The sequence below is a fragment of the Gracilinanus agilis genome, chromosome 2, assembly GCF_016433145.1.
Source record: "Gracilinanus agilis isolate LMUSP501 chromosome 2, AgileGrace, whole genome shotgun sequence".
Taxonomy (NCBI): domain Eukaryota; kingdom Metazoa; phylum Chordata; class Mammalia; order Didelphimorphia; family Didelphidae; genus Gracilinanus; species Gracilinanus agilis.
Genome location: NC_058131.1, coordinates 585,200,830 through 585,217,786, shown reverse-complemented (window position 1 = coordinate 585,217,786; position 16,957 = coordinate 585,200,830). Strand labels below are relative to the sequence as shown.

Below are 16,957 nucleotides of genomic sequence, written 5' to 3'. Positions count from 1 at the left end.
AGTACGAAAGAGAATTCTTTATTCTATTGTCTATTTTGAGTTAGCACTAACTTAAGTACCCCTACTTAGTACCTCACTATACTAAAGACAGGATTAACTCACCTTTGTCAACTTTTAAATTGAATGAACAAAAGATTGAACACCCTACTTAGTACTAGGTGAGATTTAGAAAATTCACACCCTTAGCTATGAATCTTTTTGATGAGAATTTAACCTTCAGAAGGTGAGAAGTGGGTCCCATAGATACTGCCCCCTGGGCAGTACTAGTCAATTTGGAAACTGTGATTGGCCCCTGTAAAAAGGGGAAGGGACAAAAAGTCACCATAAAAGCAAGCCTCAAACTCCCTAAGAGCCCATTGTCTTTGAGAAGATAGTCTGACGAGATTGTCTTCTGGAGATATTCTTCTGACTGGGAAGAATCTTTGAGGGAGCTTTGCTGGAGACTGGGGCCTTCCTGGTTGAGAGCTAATTAATCTCTGTCTGGATTAAGCAGACCCAGAGTAGACATTTAAGTTGATAGGACAGATAACCTCTCCAGCCTCTTCACATTTCTCTACTTTATTGTTTCCTCTCCATTTTGTAAATATTTGTAAATAAATTTCTGACTTGAGATATAATAAATATTGGCAACCACATAATTTCATAAAATTCTTGTTCAACCATTAAATTTAACCCTTACATTTCTAGCAAAGATCTGGAAAAAGACTAGGTGCCCTTCAATTGGGGAATGGCTAAACAAATTGTGGTACATGAATGTAATAAAATATGATCATGCTGAAAGAAATAACCAACTTGAATACAGAGAATAGAGGAAAAACTCATAGGAATTGATACAAAGTAAAGTAAATGGAAGCAGTTAAACAAAATAAGCAATTACTATAATCACATAAATGTGAACAAAAATAAAACAAAAACTGAACATTGTGTAATTACAATGATTAAGGGGCCAAATAATACTTTTGGAATACATTTGCCTCCTTTTTATTTGCAGCAGTGGGGATGGGAAGGGATGGGGCATAAACATGGAAAATTTAAAATAATGTCAGACTAGGTTGATGTATTAGTTTTGAGCTTCTTTTTATACTTTATTATAAAGGATCATTCTCTAGTTGGGAAGGGGTTTACTTTTTAAAAAGAGCAAGCTACCAACAATTTTTCTTAACAAGAAAGAAACGTTTTGGATCAAAGTAAAGGGGGAAAATGAAGAGAGTGTTTTTTGAATCATTTTTGTATGGGTAAAGTGTCTATAACTTTAAGAGTTGATATATTCTGAAATTCAATGACATTTTGCATAGAAATGGCCATGTCTAATTAATAAAAATAATCTAGTAGAACTTTACTGCCCAGATAAACTATTTTAGTACTACTATTCAGTGACTATTTCAGTACATATCTCTGTTGCAAGAATTCAACTCAAGGCTCTAGCCCAACTTGTGTTCTAATATGACAGGATAAATCTTCTCATCAACCCACCTGGAGATGATGGGATAAGTTTCTGATTCAGACAAAAGCAGATATCATCCTAACATATTCTGAAGAAAAAACAGAACTTCCCCCTAAATAATCTGTGCTGACAATTGTAATATGTTTACATATTACAATTAAATGGAGTTCTAAATTATTCATTAGCAAATACAGAGAGTAAGCACTGACCCCTTGAATAGATGAACTGGTTGAAAAAAATGTATGTATGTATGTGTGTGTGTGTGTATATGTATGTGTCTGTGACATCCTAATCTTTAGGATATGTACATATGCATAGAACTACAGAACTATTCATGCTTCCAGTTTCCTTCTTACCAAGCTTCCTGGAATTTCTTTAGTCTGCAAGGTCTCTCTTGATTACGCCGTCTCCTAAACCATATTTCAACCTCTTCCACAGTCTGGTTACACTTCTTTGCTAGACCATATAGATCACTCTGAAAAGGGACAGAACAAATTGAATGAATAGTTTATCAACAGTAAGTTAATATAGAGGGCAATTAAGAAGCAGCAGGGCCAAATGTGAATCATGGTAGAACTAAGGCAAACTGTTTTAGCAATCTGCTACATAACTTTGAGACAGACACTTTCAGTTATGAGCTCAGAAAAATTTAATTATTGCTGATAGTACTTGAAACAAGCATCTCTGAGAGTCTAAAAATAAGGTGTCCCTTCAATACTTACCATTTATAATCTAATAATAATTTCTAAAAATACATGTTGGAGTACAAAATGAGTTTGCCATCATTTTAAAGAACATAAAAAAAACTGTGCTGCAAAAGCCAGGTAAATAATTTGCAGTTTTGAATGAACATTATGGTATTCATCAAATGCCCTATCTTGAGATTCTAATGGTCCTGCTTCTCAAAGGTTATCAGGTTAATACATAATCTGGCAAGTGACATAAAGCCTGGGAAAGTTTTGAGTTTAGTTTTAGTAAGATGATTTTTTTCTTAGACTAGAGAAGCATTTTTGCCAAAAGTGATAAATTCTTCAGTCACAACTTTCAAAAACTATCTCCTAAGTCACTGAAAGGTTATAATCTGCATTGTTAAAGGAATGTCCACATCAATTAAATCATGGATCCTTGAAATACTTGTGCAAATTAAAGAATGAGTATAATATGACCCCTTTGGGCATAAGAAGGTTCATAGAGTTTTCAAAACTATAGTATCTTTTTCTAAGGCAACTTAAGAGAAGTATTAGGATAAAAATAACAAAATAGTAGAAAAGAATCATTCATTGCAAAGGCAAATTTAAACTATTGGAAGATTGTACAATGTTTTTTAGCTATCTGTAATATTTTCACATTTTAGGGAAAATAACCAAGAGGTAAGTATACTTAGAATAAGAATTTTTTTAAGCTTTAAGAAACACTTAAGAGTTATGATGTTCAATTACTCCTTCACAGGTACTGTTACTGAAACCCAGAGAAGTCACACAATGAACAGAGATTTAAAACTATAAAGGATCTTGTACATTGTCTAGTTCAACGTTCTCATTTACAGATGAGGAAGTTAAGGCCCTGAGAAATTAAGTGATTTGACATGTTAAAGATTTAGAGTTTAGAAGAGCCTTAGAAGTCATTTAGTTTAACCCCTTCATGTTATACATAAGGAAACTGAGGCACAGAGGGGAGTAAGTGACTTGCCCAAAGTTACACAATGGAATTTGAATTCAGGTTCTCTGGCTCCAAATAAAACACTCTACCCACTTTCTTTCCACTCCAAGCAAGAAATAGGGGATATAAAAATTTAGCAGTGGCAGATATAGCATCAGTCAAAAAAGGAGACAATAAATTAACTAGCTTTTCAGAAGCATTTATTCATTTTCTCAAAATTATTTTTACAAACAAAAAAGGAGTCAGGATATGGTTTTTTTGGTTTTTTTTTTGGGGGGGGGAACTGCCCATTCATTAATATGATACATTTTAGCCTCTGAGAAAATAGAGTGAATCTCATCAACTTGTTTGATATGGTTTGCAGTATGATGTAATGTTCATGTGGAATAGGTGAATTTTAAAGTCAGTCAATAAACATTTATGAAGTACTTACTATGTCCCAGGTAATGCCTAAGTGATAAAGAAAAAGGGGGGAAACAGTCATTGCTCTAAAGGAACTCACAGAGTAATGCAAAAAAAACTATTGTTAACTTGGAAATAAATACAGAACTTCCAAGTAGTCAGAAAACCCATTCTTTAATCAAATAAAGGGATAGGCTCATTAATCTGGGCACCACACAGAGTCATAAATGAAATTCCATACAGAATCAAAGGTTCTGATCTGAGACTCTGGGAACTGTATTCCTGGGAGAAGACACAGCTCTTATTGCAAACTCCAAAGAGATACTGGACCTGAGAGTCTCTTACACTCTTTTGGGAAGCTTACAAAGACACAAAGACACAAAGCGGTGTGTAGACCTCCTAACATTCAGCAGCTATTGTATTAGAGAATAATCAGTTGTAAAAAATTAAAGATAAAGGTCAAACTCAGGAGCTGGGCTTCCTGAGAGGAAAGTTTCATCCAATAAAGAAGCCTCCAAAACAAAAAGGTGCTTAACATTCAAATCAAAATAGGTGTGCTTAGTACTAGGGTTTCTCAAAAGTAAGGGTAAACTGAATCATCCAGAAATCCATGTTGACACTATGTACAAACAAAATATGAACAGGATTATATGGAGATGATATCTGAGAGAAGGCACTAGAGCAGGGGTCAGCAACCTTTTTGGCTGTGAGAGCCATAAGCGCTACATTTTTTAAAATGTAATTTCGTGAGAGCCGTACAGTGCTCACAGTGCGGCTCCTGTAACAGTGCCTGAAAAAAAAAAATTGACTTTATGGCTCCTGCAGAAAGAGCCATATCTGGCCCTCAAAAGTGCCAGATATGGCTCAAGAGCCACCCCTGCACTAAAGTGAGACTCACTGGGACTTAAAGGAAATCAGGGAAGCCAAAAAGTAAAGATTAGGAGAAAGGGAACTCCTGATGTGGGGAATTGCCAGTGAAAATGCAGGAAGCTGGGAGAGGAAGTATCTTGTTCAAGGAACAGAAAGGAAGCTAATGTGCCAATGTCACTGGATTGCAGAATATTTAAGGGCTGAGAGGAATAAGGTGTAAGAAGACTGGAAAAACAGGAAGAGGACAGGTTTGAAGGGCTTTAAAAGTCAGAAGATTTATTTTGATTAAAGAGGTAAGATAGACCCATTGGTGTTTATTAAATAGGGGAGATTACCTCATCAAATCTAGGAAGACCAATCTGAAAACTAAGTAGAGAATGGACTAGCGTACTGAGAGACTCGAGTCAGGGAGACCTAGCAGCAAGATGCTTTACCTGGTAAAGTTTACCAGTTGCCTAAATGTATGAGGCAATGAGAATCTCTACCAGGATAGTGTCAGTGTCAGAAGAGAGAAGCAGGATTCATGAGGGATGTTACAATGGTAAAGATCAATAGTTTAAAGATTGTTTTATACTATTAACAATATTTTTTTTAGCTTGGAAAGACATAAATTATATGGTATTGTAAACTATCCTAGCAGTGCCAATATTTTTTGTTAAGTACACTACAATAATTTATTATTGGAATAGAAATGTCCTTCTCATGATGACAAGCATGTAGAATTACTGCTGTTAATTAACTTAACAAATACATTGACTGTCCATTATTACAGGCATTGTGAAATTGAGTAGGAAGCCTCAGCATGGTAGACAATGATATCTGTGTTCTAAAAGCCTAAAATCCCAGTTGTACTTAGTACATCATGAATGGCAGAGGCGATTTAGTATATTATATAGAAGGCTAGCTTCAGTCAGGAAGATGGAGTTCAAGTCCCATCTGGACACACACTCTGACTATGGCAACCCTCTGCAACTCACTTAAACTCTCATTGCCCTGGAGCACTCCCAGAGAAAGTGAAGGCACCTACTGTAGACAGCCTTCCCAAGGAGTTTAGCTACAAAGGACAGATAAGATATAGGATAATAGTTAGCAGAGATAAAAGGAACCAGAAGGAGGTGGGATTTTTTGGATTGGGAAGACACAGGAATGTTTTAAAAGGTAGGAAATGAGCCAGTGGAGAGGGAAAGATTGAAAATGAGTGGAGAAAGCCAGACCTGAGGAGGTCCTGGATTCAAATCTGACCTCAGACATTTCCTACCTGTATGACCCTGAGCAAGTTACTTAACCTCAAATGCCTACCCTTTACTGCTCTTCTGCCTTAGAAACAAAACATAGTTCTTGATTCTAAGTCAGAAGATAAGAGTTAAAAAAAAAAAAAAGAAGTGGATCTGAAAGAGGAGGCAATCCCTTGGATAAAACAGGATAGAATGGGAATGTTTGAACAAATAGAAGGGTTAGCCTGGGTGAGGAGTAAGGCCACTTCATCCCATGAGACAAGAGTAGAGACAGTGGCTGAAGACATCTAGGTGATAGGAGATAGGAAAGGGAGAGAAGTAGCTCATGGGAAATGGTCTCAATTTTTTTTCTGAAAAATATGAAGCAAAGTTCTCAGCTGAGAGAGTGAGAGGAAGGGAGCCATGGGAAGTTTAAAGAGCTGCTGTGGAGAATGGAATAGTGAGTCGATAAGGGAGGTATAATAGCACTGTCTAGTAGCAGTGAGGACCCAGTTGATATTCTAAAGCACAAATTCGTACTGGACCCGTTCAGGATGGTTACATGGCTTTCTCCATCTTTCTTCTGTAGCAAATGTATACTGGCTAATAGGCAACATTTGGTGGGAGTGATTCAAGGTTGAGGCTTGGCTAGGTATAATTGGAGATATAAGGAAACCAAGAATTCAAAAGAAGACAATTGTGTAGGTTGAATTGGTTCACCCAAGATTCAAGATGGGAAGAAGAGAGCTCTTTCTACTGCACCATATTCTTGCTATAGTAAAACATGTGAGCAAAATATATTTAAAGAACATAGAATATGAACTTTTGAACTAATACCACAATTATAGTACAACTACAATACCTTTACATATTTATACATAAAATCACCTTTATATTCAAGATGACTCCCTTTATTTTGATGTTCTTTCATTTGAAACCAGTATTTAAAATAATGGATATATTACTATATTTGAACACAAGGAGACCTGAATTCAAATCCTCCCTCAAACACATTCCCTATGTGACTCCAAGCAATAGGGTTTCTATGAAAATCATATGAGATAGCATATAAAACACTTTGCAAATCTCAAAGCCCTATGTAAATGTTAGCCACTATTATTTCCACATTCATTTTAACTCTTATCAGAGCAGCCCACTTATGAATTGGAGACTGAGGGGTTTTGTTGGTTTTAGGGGTACAGAGGTTTTTGATGTTTTATAAAAGCAAAACATCTAGCACAATAAGTTCCATTGCATTATTAGTTTTATCCAATAGCAGAATGTTTGATCTGTTGGCTAGGATTGTTGGTCTATTATTATGGCTCTATCCCAATACATCTTGAAATAGTTACATTAATATATATAAACACATTACATATATATGTATGCACATATACCTCTACCTATATATTTTGTTTCTTATGTTCATATGTGTTAAATGCTGAGTTAATTTATCAACTCAAATTTGAGAACTGCCTGATATGTATGATTTTAGTATTATTATAATATGAGTGCAATCCATGGCAGCCAAACTGGTGCATGACTTGTTCCATTGCCACTAATCACAAAGCCACATCATACACAATTTGTATGTATTGCCAAATTTTTCATAATATATATATGCAATACTTTTTAGGAGCAATAATTCTATCCTGAATCATCACAACAAAACTTTTGGTTACACCCAACAAATAACCTTGCACTCTCCCCCTATAAATTTGCCAGTTTTAGCTATATAATCTTTTCCAAACTAATATGCAAAAGTATTTTGAATCTCTTTTTGATGCCATGTATCAACATATTGATAGATCATTCATTATGAACTACTGGTTTATTATATTCTGTTCTCCTAAGTTCCAATAGTATAAAACTATAGTCATTTTTTATTAACCCATACACATAGCTTATAGTCTGATGATACAGAAATAACCCATTGATTTCACAAAAGAAATTTGTGATATCAGTTAGCCCCCTGTCACTTTCTTGGTGTGGCAGAACAACTGTTTGCACTGTAGCTCTTGAGAGATATATACTATACCTTAATACATGTTTTTTATGTTATTCTGTTAGTCCCTGAACTTCACTCATTTGTATTACTAATCAGTCTTCTCTAGGACTACAGAAGTTCCTTCTACTATAATTCAAGAGACCATAATTCAAGTTACAGGGCTTGTGTCTTATTCTATTACCTATGATACTATTTAGAGCTATATTAAATAATTAACTGTCAAGTAATTTATACTGTGTACAGTAAACACTACTTTATTTTCTTAATTTTACTACCTATCCTCTGTGCGTGCGTGCGTGCGTGCGTGTGTGTGTGTGTGTGTGTGTGATGTGGTAAGAAGAATGGGGGAATCTTTACTGATAAGAGTCATAGTATAAGGAAAAGAGCATGAGAATTCTGATTGACCCTTCCACCTATATGACCTAATAAAATTATGTCTTCTATGATTCCATTTCCTATCTGCAAAATGAAGGGAATGGACTGGATAATCCCTAACATCCCATATAACTCTAAAATTCTGTGATTCTATAAATAGAATATTCTTTTTGGAAATTTTTTTCTTTAATTATTATGTTGTTGTTCAGCTAATTTGCAAGGTTTTCCTTTGGGTAAAATTTTAAGTATCTTTTATATTTTTTGATAGCAAATGTATTTGTCTCATTGTTTTATTTTTACCATTTATATTTACTTTTACTTATTCATATCAAATCCCAGGAGTGTAACATACCACATTAATTTATGATTTATTATTTTTAGTAACTTGTTTTAGAGTTGGTGTCTAGCTTCAAGTCATTTAAATAGGGCAAATGTTTAATAGCACAGCATTCTCCTTCAAGTCAAAAGTTAAAGTTAAAACCAACTGAATTTTTAAAGTTCCAAATGGATTCAGGTCCTGAAAAGAAATCCTCTTCTGAAATAGTCCCTACTTTATGCATGTTGCTTGGTTCTTTTTTTTCTATGAAAAGATATATAAAAATTGCATTCCATTGACATGATTTATTATGACTATTTATAATAGCAAAAACACATGTGAAATTTATAATCTTCAATTAAAAATGAGAAGCCAAACACCAACAAGGTTATAATCATGATTGAGATAACAGCAAGTTGGTTATTTCTCCATGGATTATGATTTAGGAAATCTTGACACTAGTTTGCCTTGTTTTATAATAAAATATTAGTGCCCCACCTACATAATAAGCTAATATGATACCCTTCCCAGAAATCATTATCTTTTTCACAGTAAAAATGACCTAAAGCTAGCCACAGAGTCAGAATAGAATCCTTCTAAAGGATTCAGGACTACTGATACATACTAAAACTGTGTTCTCACTAGATGATGTGATTTCTATGGTCTATAGCTATTAGAACTAATCAGAGGAATTGCCACTTTCCAAGAAAGCAAACAAAAAAATCCACCAGTTTTCATTGTCACAATTTCTTGGATTTAGCTATGATAAACTAAAGTTGGAGTAAATCACCTCTGCCTGGTTTAGGCTACATAAATTGTTAGATAGTTCTCTAAAAACACTTCAAGTATGGCAAAATTAACGAGAGCTTAGTTGGTATACCACTGCTATACTTTTTAAGAAGCCAAAGATTTCTTCCATGTCACTAATTCAGAATTAGGATTTCCTCATTCATAAAATATGGACAACAATAGCATTTACCTTACAGGGTTATTACAGGGATCAAATAAGATAATGTATGTGAAATGTTTTGCAAACATTGAAGCACTATACAAATGTCAACTCCTCTTTTTTACACCAGTTAGACCAATTAATGAAATTTTTAGACTGAATATGCTTCTCTTAAGTATGCAAGATAGAAGACTTCAAATGTATATGTGGGTATATGAGGTACCTAAAGATATGCTATAATATCTCTTTGAAAAAAATTCTTACCTTCTTCTATCTAAGTACCAATTCTAGGACAGAAGAGTGGCAAGGGCTAAGCAATCAGGGTTAAGTAGCTTGCCTGGGGTTGCACAAGTAGATGTCTGAATCCAGATTTGAACCCTGGTCCTCCCAACTCCAGGTCTGGTACTCTATGCTGTAATATCTCTTTGCAGTTAACAAAGAACTTCAATTAACTTTTAGGGCTAATGAAAGCACATTTCTTTCCATTACCATCAATTCTTTGTTTTAGATAAATTCTATATTTATAATCAATAGCCTGATAATGAAATTGTTTATATTGCTAGGACACTCCATGTTGCTTCAATAGCATGTATATTTGCCAATTTATTGATGATATGTTAAGAAATTGCCTTGTATATGGCGTTCAAAATTAATTCCATATATGGCTTCTTTGAACAAGCCAAATTTAGCATTTATAATGGTGTAACACTTTAACAATGCCTGTCACAGAACTTAAAGGAATAGTTTCTGTTGCTCATACTATTCAGATAAAGAAGTATTGCCATCAGGATTAGCAAATTTTAGAAATTCTGCATATATTAATTTCTAAAAATAGATATTCCTTTACACCTGTAGAATTTAAGGACTGTGTGAACTGGAAATCAAACCATTATGAATGTGCCTTATTACCATCAAATAAACAGTCAAAATAAAAGGGTGGTTCAAGGGACTAAGGATATCCCAGAGCAACTTGGTAGAGGAAACTGTCTCAGACCTGCCTAATATCATTTATTCTGCAGTGTGTCACTCTACTTTCAGAAGTCATTAAGAAGTCTTTAAGTCCTCCTTAAAGACTGTTGTGTTATCATCCTCCAGACTTATATGAAGACTTACAAGACAAAGAATAATACAGTCTTGAAATTGCTCTGTCTGAATTTACTCTTTATTCATTTTCACCAGTAGAGTCAGTCATGACTAACATCATGGATTCTTTCCACAACCAATTAAGTCACAGGACCCATGCCATAAAAGGTCTGGTCCAGAGTTCAATGAGTTTCTGTGCCATCATTGCAAATCAAAAGCATGAAATCTTGGATAAGTTCCAATTAATTTTGTTCAAAGAATGTCCCTTTCTCATCAGTATAATTTGTGCTCATACTATTAAAGATATTGACCTTAACATTCCTTGGCATTTATGTTATATCAACTATTAGCATTTAGATATAATTCTATGTTTTGTTTTGAATGCTATGTGCCCCATCAGTAGGATAATGAAATAAGTCCAAATGAATCAAATCATTCCCAGGTCAACTGGAACAGAATTCTTAAGCAGATGAGGTAAACTATAGATGTCTGATTGAAACATTAAGGCTGAGGTTTTCTAATCCAAAAATTATCTGCTAAGAATTAATATGCTTACTTGGGAAGGATGCCTGGTGGATTGGATGAAAAACTTCTCTAAGATAGGACAGTGCTGAATCTTCTTTGAGACTTTCTCATTTATGCCAAAAGCCTTTGCTAACGGTATAGCAACAAACCTGTAAGAATATAAAAGAAAAGAAAATGTAGAGCTTAGCCCTCAATGATAACAAAAATTATAATTTTCTGATTCTAATAAAAGGTTAATTATTTGTTTGTATTATTGCTGACTTTGCCTGGATCAAACATCTGAAAAGCAGAAGTGCAGAAAAAGAAATATTTTGCAACTTATACAAAAGCAGTACCTTAAAAAGGAAAAAAAATCCAACATTAAAATACTAAGATATTAGCATCTGTATCTCTGGTACAGGCGAAATCTTATCCAATGACTCATAAACTAAAGAGGAGCTGGAATAAATGGACAGTATCACCTTAATGTTTAATTAATTAATTGTTGCTCCCTCAGAAAATTTAGGAAATGAGTGAAAAATGAAAAACATATAAAATGAAACCAAAAAAAGATATGCAAAGGATTTATATCCAAGCTCACTACATGAAACCATGAGACAAAGGCATACTGTACCTAGTTATGAATTGATGACATAAAGCATATATATACAATTTTTAAGTTCATAACATCATATAAAAAGGATACCAGACAATAGCTACTAAAGACAATCACCTCCAACTTCTTCATTTTATAGATGAGGAAATTAAAGCTCAAATGACTTACCCAAGGTCAGGTAGTTAGTAAATAGCCAGACTTAAATTTGAACCTTACTCTTCTGGTTCAGTTTCCAGGCTTTTTTCCACCGTATAATGGAGACCAACCCTTTCATTTTGCAGTTAAGACTAAGGACCAGAGAAGTTAATTGAATTGCCCAAAGTCATACAGGCTATAAGTAGCAGAGTTGGGATCTGAAGCTTCTAATTTCAAATATTGTGTTTTTCACTGTATCAATTTGCCAATGAAATTGGAGGTCCCCTTAAACCAGGGGTCTGCAAAGGTATGGTTCTTGAGCCATATCTGGCTCCACCTCCTGACCTGCCAGTCCCAGCAGAGCCCCAGGTTGTGCCCCAGGGGGTCCTTCAGCCCCCACCCCAGATTCCAGCGCCTTCCATCCTCCTCCTTCCCCAGGCATTTATGGCTCTCGCAGCCAAAAAGGTTGCGGACCCCTGCCTTAAACCAATAAAAATTACAGGATCAGACCAAGATAATAATAAAAGGCAAGTTTCTTTTTGTTCAATGAATGTGCCCAGAGTTAAGAACATTGCTGGGATTGTACCCCAAAGAGATCACAGATAAACAGATTTGCACAAAAATATTTATAGCTGTGCTCTTTGTGGTGGCAAAAAACTGGAAAAGGAGGGTATGTCCTTCAATTAGGGAATGGCTGAACAAATTGTGGTATATGTTGGTGATGGAATACTATTGTGCTCAAAGGAATAATAAACTGGAGGAATTCCATGTGAACTGGAAAGACCTCCAGGAATTGATGCAGAGTGAAAGGAGCAGAGCCAGAAGAACATTGTACACAGAGACTGATACACTGTGGTAAAATCGAATGTAATGGACTTCTGTACTAGCAGCAATGCAATGACCCAAGACAATTCTGAGGGATTTATGGAAAGGAACACTACCCACATTCAGAGGAAGAACTACAGGAGTAGAAACACCGAAGAAAAACAACTGCTTGGACACTTGGGTTGATGAGGACATGATTGGGGATGTAGACCTGAAAAGACCGCACCCATGTAACTATCAATAATGTGTAAATAAGTCTTGACTGACCACACATAATAAAACCAGTGGAAATGCAATTTGGCAATTGGGGGGGGGGGTTGGGGTGAAGGGAAAAGTAAAAACATGACTTATGCAACCATGGAAAATTTTTCTAAAAATAAAAAATTATTTAACAAAAAAAAATAGATCAAAAAAAAAAAAGAACTGAAAATAGCATTCTTAAAATGAAAGAAGTGGAGAAAATGAAACAATATAATCTTCCATTTCAGTTTTTTCTACCTCTAACATACTAAAAACATCACAAAATAAATTATTTGTTAATTTGTGAATAAGGATGATAGAAATATATCACAAATTTTAGAATATATTTATGTAAGTATATATTTACATTCTTCTAAACTAATTCATTGACGAGGCACTAATTAAATGTTAGAGAGAGTTTCTATTAGGTGGAGGTAAGGAAAGAGAGAATTTTAGAAATGAGTAATGGCTAGTGGAAAAGAAAAGAAATGGAGTGAATTGCATAAGGAACACAGAGAAGATCAGTTTGCCTTGAATGTACAATGTGGGAGAAGAAGCAAAGTCCAGTGAGGCTGAAATGGACTGGGGCTATGATGTGTAGGGCTTTTGAAAACTCAAAATAGGGTTTATGTTTTTGTCCTAGAGGCATAAAGGTATCATTGAAAATGCAAAGTGAAGTGAGCAGAACCAGGAGACCATCGTACACAGTATCACCAATATTGTATAATGGTTAACTGTGAATGACTTATCATCAGCAATGCAGGAATCCAAAACAACTCCAGAGACTTCATGATGAAAAATGCTTTCTACTGCCATAGAAGGAACTGATGGAGTCTGAATGCAGATTGAAGTATACCATTTTTCATTTTATTTCCTTCATGAGTTTTTTCTCATATGTGTGATATATGTCTCTTTCACAACAAGATGAATATGGAAATATATAATGGATGATAGATAGCATGTGTATAATCTATAACAAATTACTTACTATTACTTACTAGGGAGGGGACAGGGTAGGCAAGCAGGGAGAGAATTTGAATCAGGAAATGTCAGAAAACAAATGTCAATGTATGATAAACCCAAAGAGCCCAATTTTTGGGAAAAAAATCTGCTATTTGACAAAAACTGCTGGGAAATTTGGAAAACAATATGGGAGAGATTAGGTTTAGATCAATATCTCATACCCAACACCAAAATAAATTCAGAATGGGTGAATGACTTGAATATAAAGAGGGAAACTATAAATAAGTTAAGTGAACACAGAATTTTATACTTGTCAGATCTCTGGGAAAGGAAAGATTTTAAAACCAAGCAAGAGTTAGAGAAAATTACAAAATGTAAAGTAAATTATTTTGATAATATTAAATTAAAAAGCTTTTGTACAAACAAAAACAATGCAGCCAAAATCAGAAGAGAAACAACAAATTGGGGAAAAAATCTTTATAACAAAAAACTCTGACAAAGGTCTAATTACTCAAGTATACAAGGAGTTAAATCAATTGTATAAAAAATCAAGCCATTCCCCAATTGATAAATGGGCAAGGGACATGAATAGGCAATTTTCAGATAAAGAAATCAAAAGTATCAATAAGCACACGAGAAAGTATTCTAAATCTCTAATCATTAGAGAAATGCATATCAAAACAAGGCTGAGGTATCACCTCACACCTAGCAGATTGGCTAAAATGACAGCAGGGGAGAGTAATGAATGCTGGAGGGGATGTGGCAAAATTGGGACATTAATGCATTGCTGGTGGAGTTGTGAACTGATCCAACCATTCTGAATGGCAATTTGGAACTTGCTCAAAGGGCTATAAAAGAGTGCCTGCCCTTTAATTCAGCCATACCATTGTTGGGTTTGTACCCCAAAGAGATCATAGATAAACAGACTTGTATGAAAATATTTATAGCTGTGCTCTTTGTGGTAGCAAAAAACTGGAAAAGGAGGGTATGTCCTTCAATTGGGGAATGCCTGAACAAATTGTGTATATGCTGGTGATGGAATACTATTGTGCTAAAAGGAATAATAAACTGGAGGAATTCCATATGAACTGGAAAGACGTCCAGGAATTGATGCAGAGTGAAAGGAGCAGAGCCAGAAGAACATTGTACACAGAGACTGATACACTGTGGTAAAATCGAATGTAATGGATGTCTGTACTAGCAGCAATGAAATGACCCAGGACAATTCTGAGGGATTTATGGAAAAGAATGTTACCCACATTCAGAGGAAGAACTACAGGAGTGAAAACACAGAAGAAAAGCAACTGCTTGAACACATGGGTTGAGGCAGACATGATTGGGGATGTTGACGCGAAACTACCACACCAATGCGAGTATTAACAATTTGGAAATAGGTCTTGATCAATGACACATGTTAAAAACAGTGGAAATGCACATCAGCTATGGTGGGGGGAGGTCAAGGGGTGAAGGGTAAAGTAAGAGCATGAATCATGTAACCATGTTAACTTTAAAAAAAAATAAATATTATTAAATGTTAAAAAAATAAGAGGTGATTTAAAATTCAAAAAAAAGAAAAGAAAAGAAATGTCAAAAATTATTTCTATGTATAATTGGGGGAAATATAATAATGTATTACTAGAGAAAAATAATAGTATCTAACTCCCAGGGTTGACATGAAAAGAAAATGAGATAATATTTGTAATGCACTTTGCAAACCTTAAAGAGCTATAAAATTCTTGCTATTATTATTATTTTATTACATATTAAAATGGTCCTGAGAAGTCATACAAGTATCAAGGCATACTGACTGGAAATGCTAACCATGGACCAGAAGTCCTTAAAATTTTGAATGAAATCTTAAATCTAAACACCATCTTTTTAATCAATTTGTAAATTGCCTTCTTTTTCTCCCTTCCAAATTTCTGTCTCCGTGTTTCTGGTAATCTAAGAGAAGTCATAATTTTCAGTCCTGAAACTAAATGGTTGTTGAGCAAGAAGACAGAATCTGGGACAGAACTGGGGCTAACACTAGAAAAAATAAATAAATAAAGGAACGCCCACTGCTAACCAAGTAGCCTAGAGAAACTGGTCATCTTATATAAGAGAGGGGATTAGATAAATTCAGATTAAAATTGAAAAATGAGCCTTTATTTCAATCTATTTACATATAGCAAACAATATTAAATCAAATTAAACAAGAGTAAGTGGTTTAAAATACTTGAAAAAATACACACTAATACTGTTATGTTCTTCCCTTCAATGATATATATCCCTTATAAAATTTCTTTTGGTAATAGATATAAAATCCATGTAGAGATATAAAATCCATTAGTAACTGTATGATCCTGGGCAAGCCATATAACCTCCTTCAGACTCATTTCCTCATCTATAAAATAGAGATAATGATAGCATCTACTTCAAAGCCCTGTCATAAGGATCAAATGAGATAAAATATAAAGCACTTTGCAAACCTTAAAGAACTACATAAATGCTAGCTATTATGATTATGATTATTACTATTTTGAATGTTTGCCAGTTTTTCCTTTTTGCTAAATTTATAGATGATGTAACTTTAATTCATAAACTTTTCAAAAATTGTTTCTTCATAAAATTAGTGATTACTTTTTTTAGACAGAAGAAATGAGTGGATGGAGGAAACAAAACAAACTAGAAGGTAACTTACCTTTCAAAAAAATATCTGATGATCAGCAAGAGGAAAGCATAGGGAATTGTTATATATAAATGAGAAGGTTTTACAAATACAAGTCCATCATGGTCTTCAAGATCTGACCATTTTATTGTTGGAGGAAGCCACAATTCTTCCAACCAGAACCAATCTTTAATTGTTTGAAGCATTCTAAGGAAGGAAAAAAAGAATAAGAAATACCATTAAAAAACTCTTATCAGATTCTGTGAACTAGATATAATTCTCCTCTCACACTGATAGATCTAAGCTGATATTACCAACTGGAATGAAACTTTATGGACCTGTGATTTCAATGGTATAGGGAACTTCAGGATAAAGAAATTGCTTCTAGAGAACAGAGGAAAGTCCCCAAGGAAACAATAGCAAGCGAGACAACTTATTACAATTACATACCTAAATGGAAAAAAATAGCTGTATATTAATAGAGATTCATGATTTCATGGTTAATCCTTTCTCCTGTTATTCTATTTTGTTTAATGAGATTTTCATTTTATTTGTTGCTTAAGTTACAGAATAAAAAATAAAAACAAGAGAAAAAAAGAAATTACTTCTACCAATGGAAGTTAGTACCTTCTCTGTAATTTATCATTTCAGAGAGTTCTGAGATACACCAGATCACTGAAAGTGACTTCCCTAGAGATACGCCA

General features: G+C 34.4%; 1 protein-coding gene across 1 annotated transcript in view; it reads right to left on the bottom strand.

Annotated features, from left to right (window-relative positions):
* CERS3 (ceramide synthase 3) overlaps positions 1-16,459 on the bottom strand; it is an 88,698-nt gene extending 72,239 nt beyond the window's left edge. Inside the window, exons 1-3 of the mRNA XM_044660128.1 lie at positions 16,287-16,459; positions 10,877-10,994; positions 1,801-1,919 (exon numbers count right to left, since the gene is read on the bottom strand). Of these exons, the coding sequence (XP_044516063.1) occupies positions 1,801-1,919; positions 10,877-10,994; positions 16,287-16,459 (410 nt within the window). The remainder of the gene's footprint in view (positions 1-1,800; positions 1,920-10,876; positions 10,995-16,286) is intronic.
* Between the last annotated feature and the right edge of the window lie 498 nt (positions 16,460-16,957).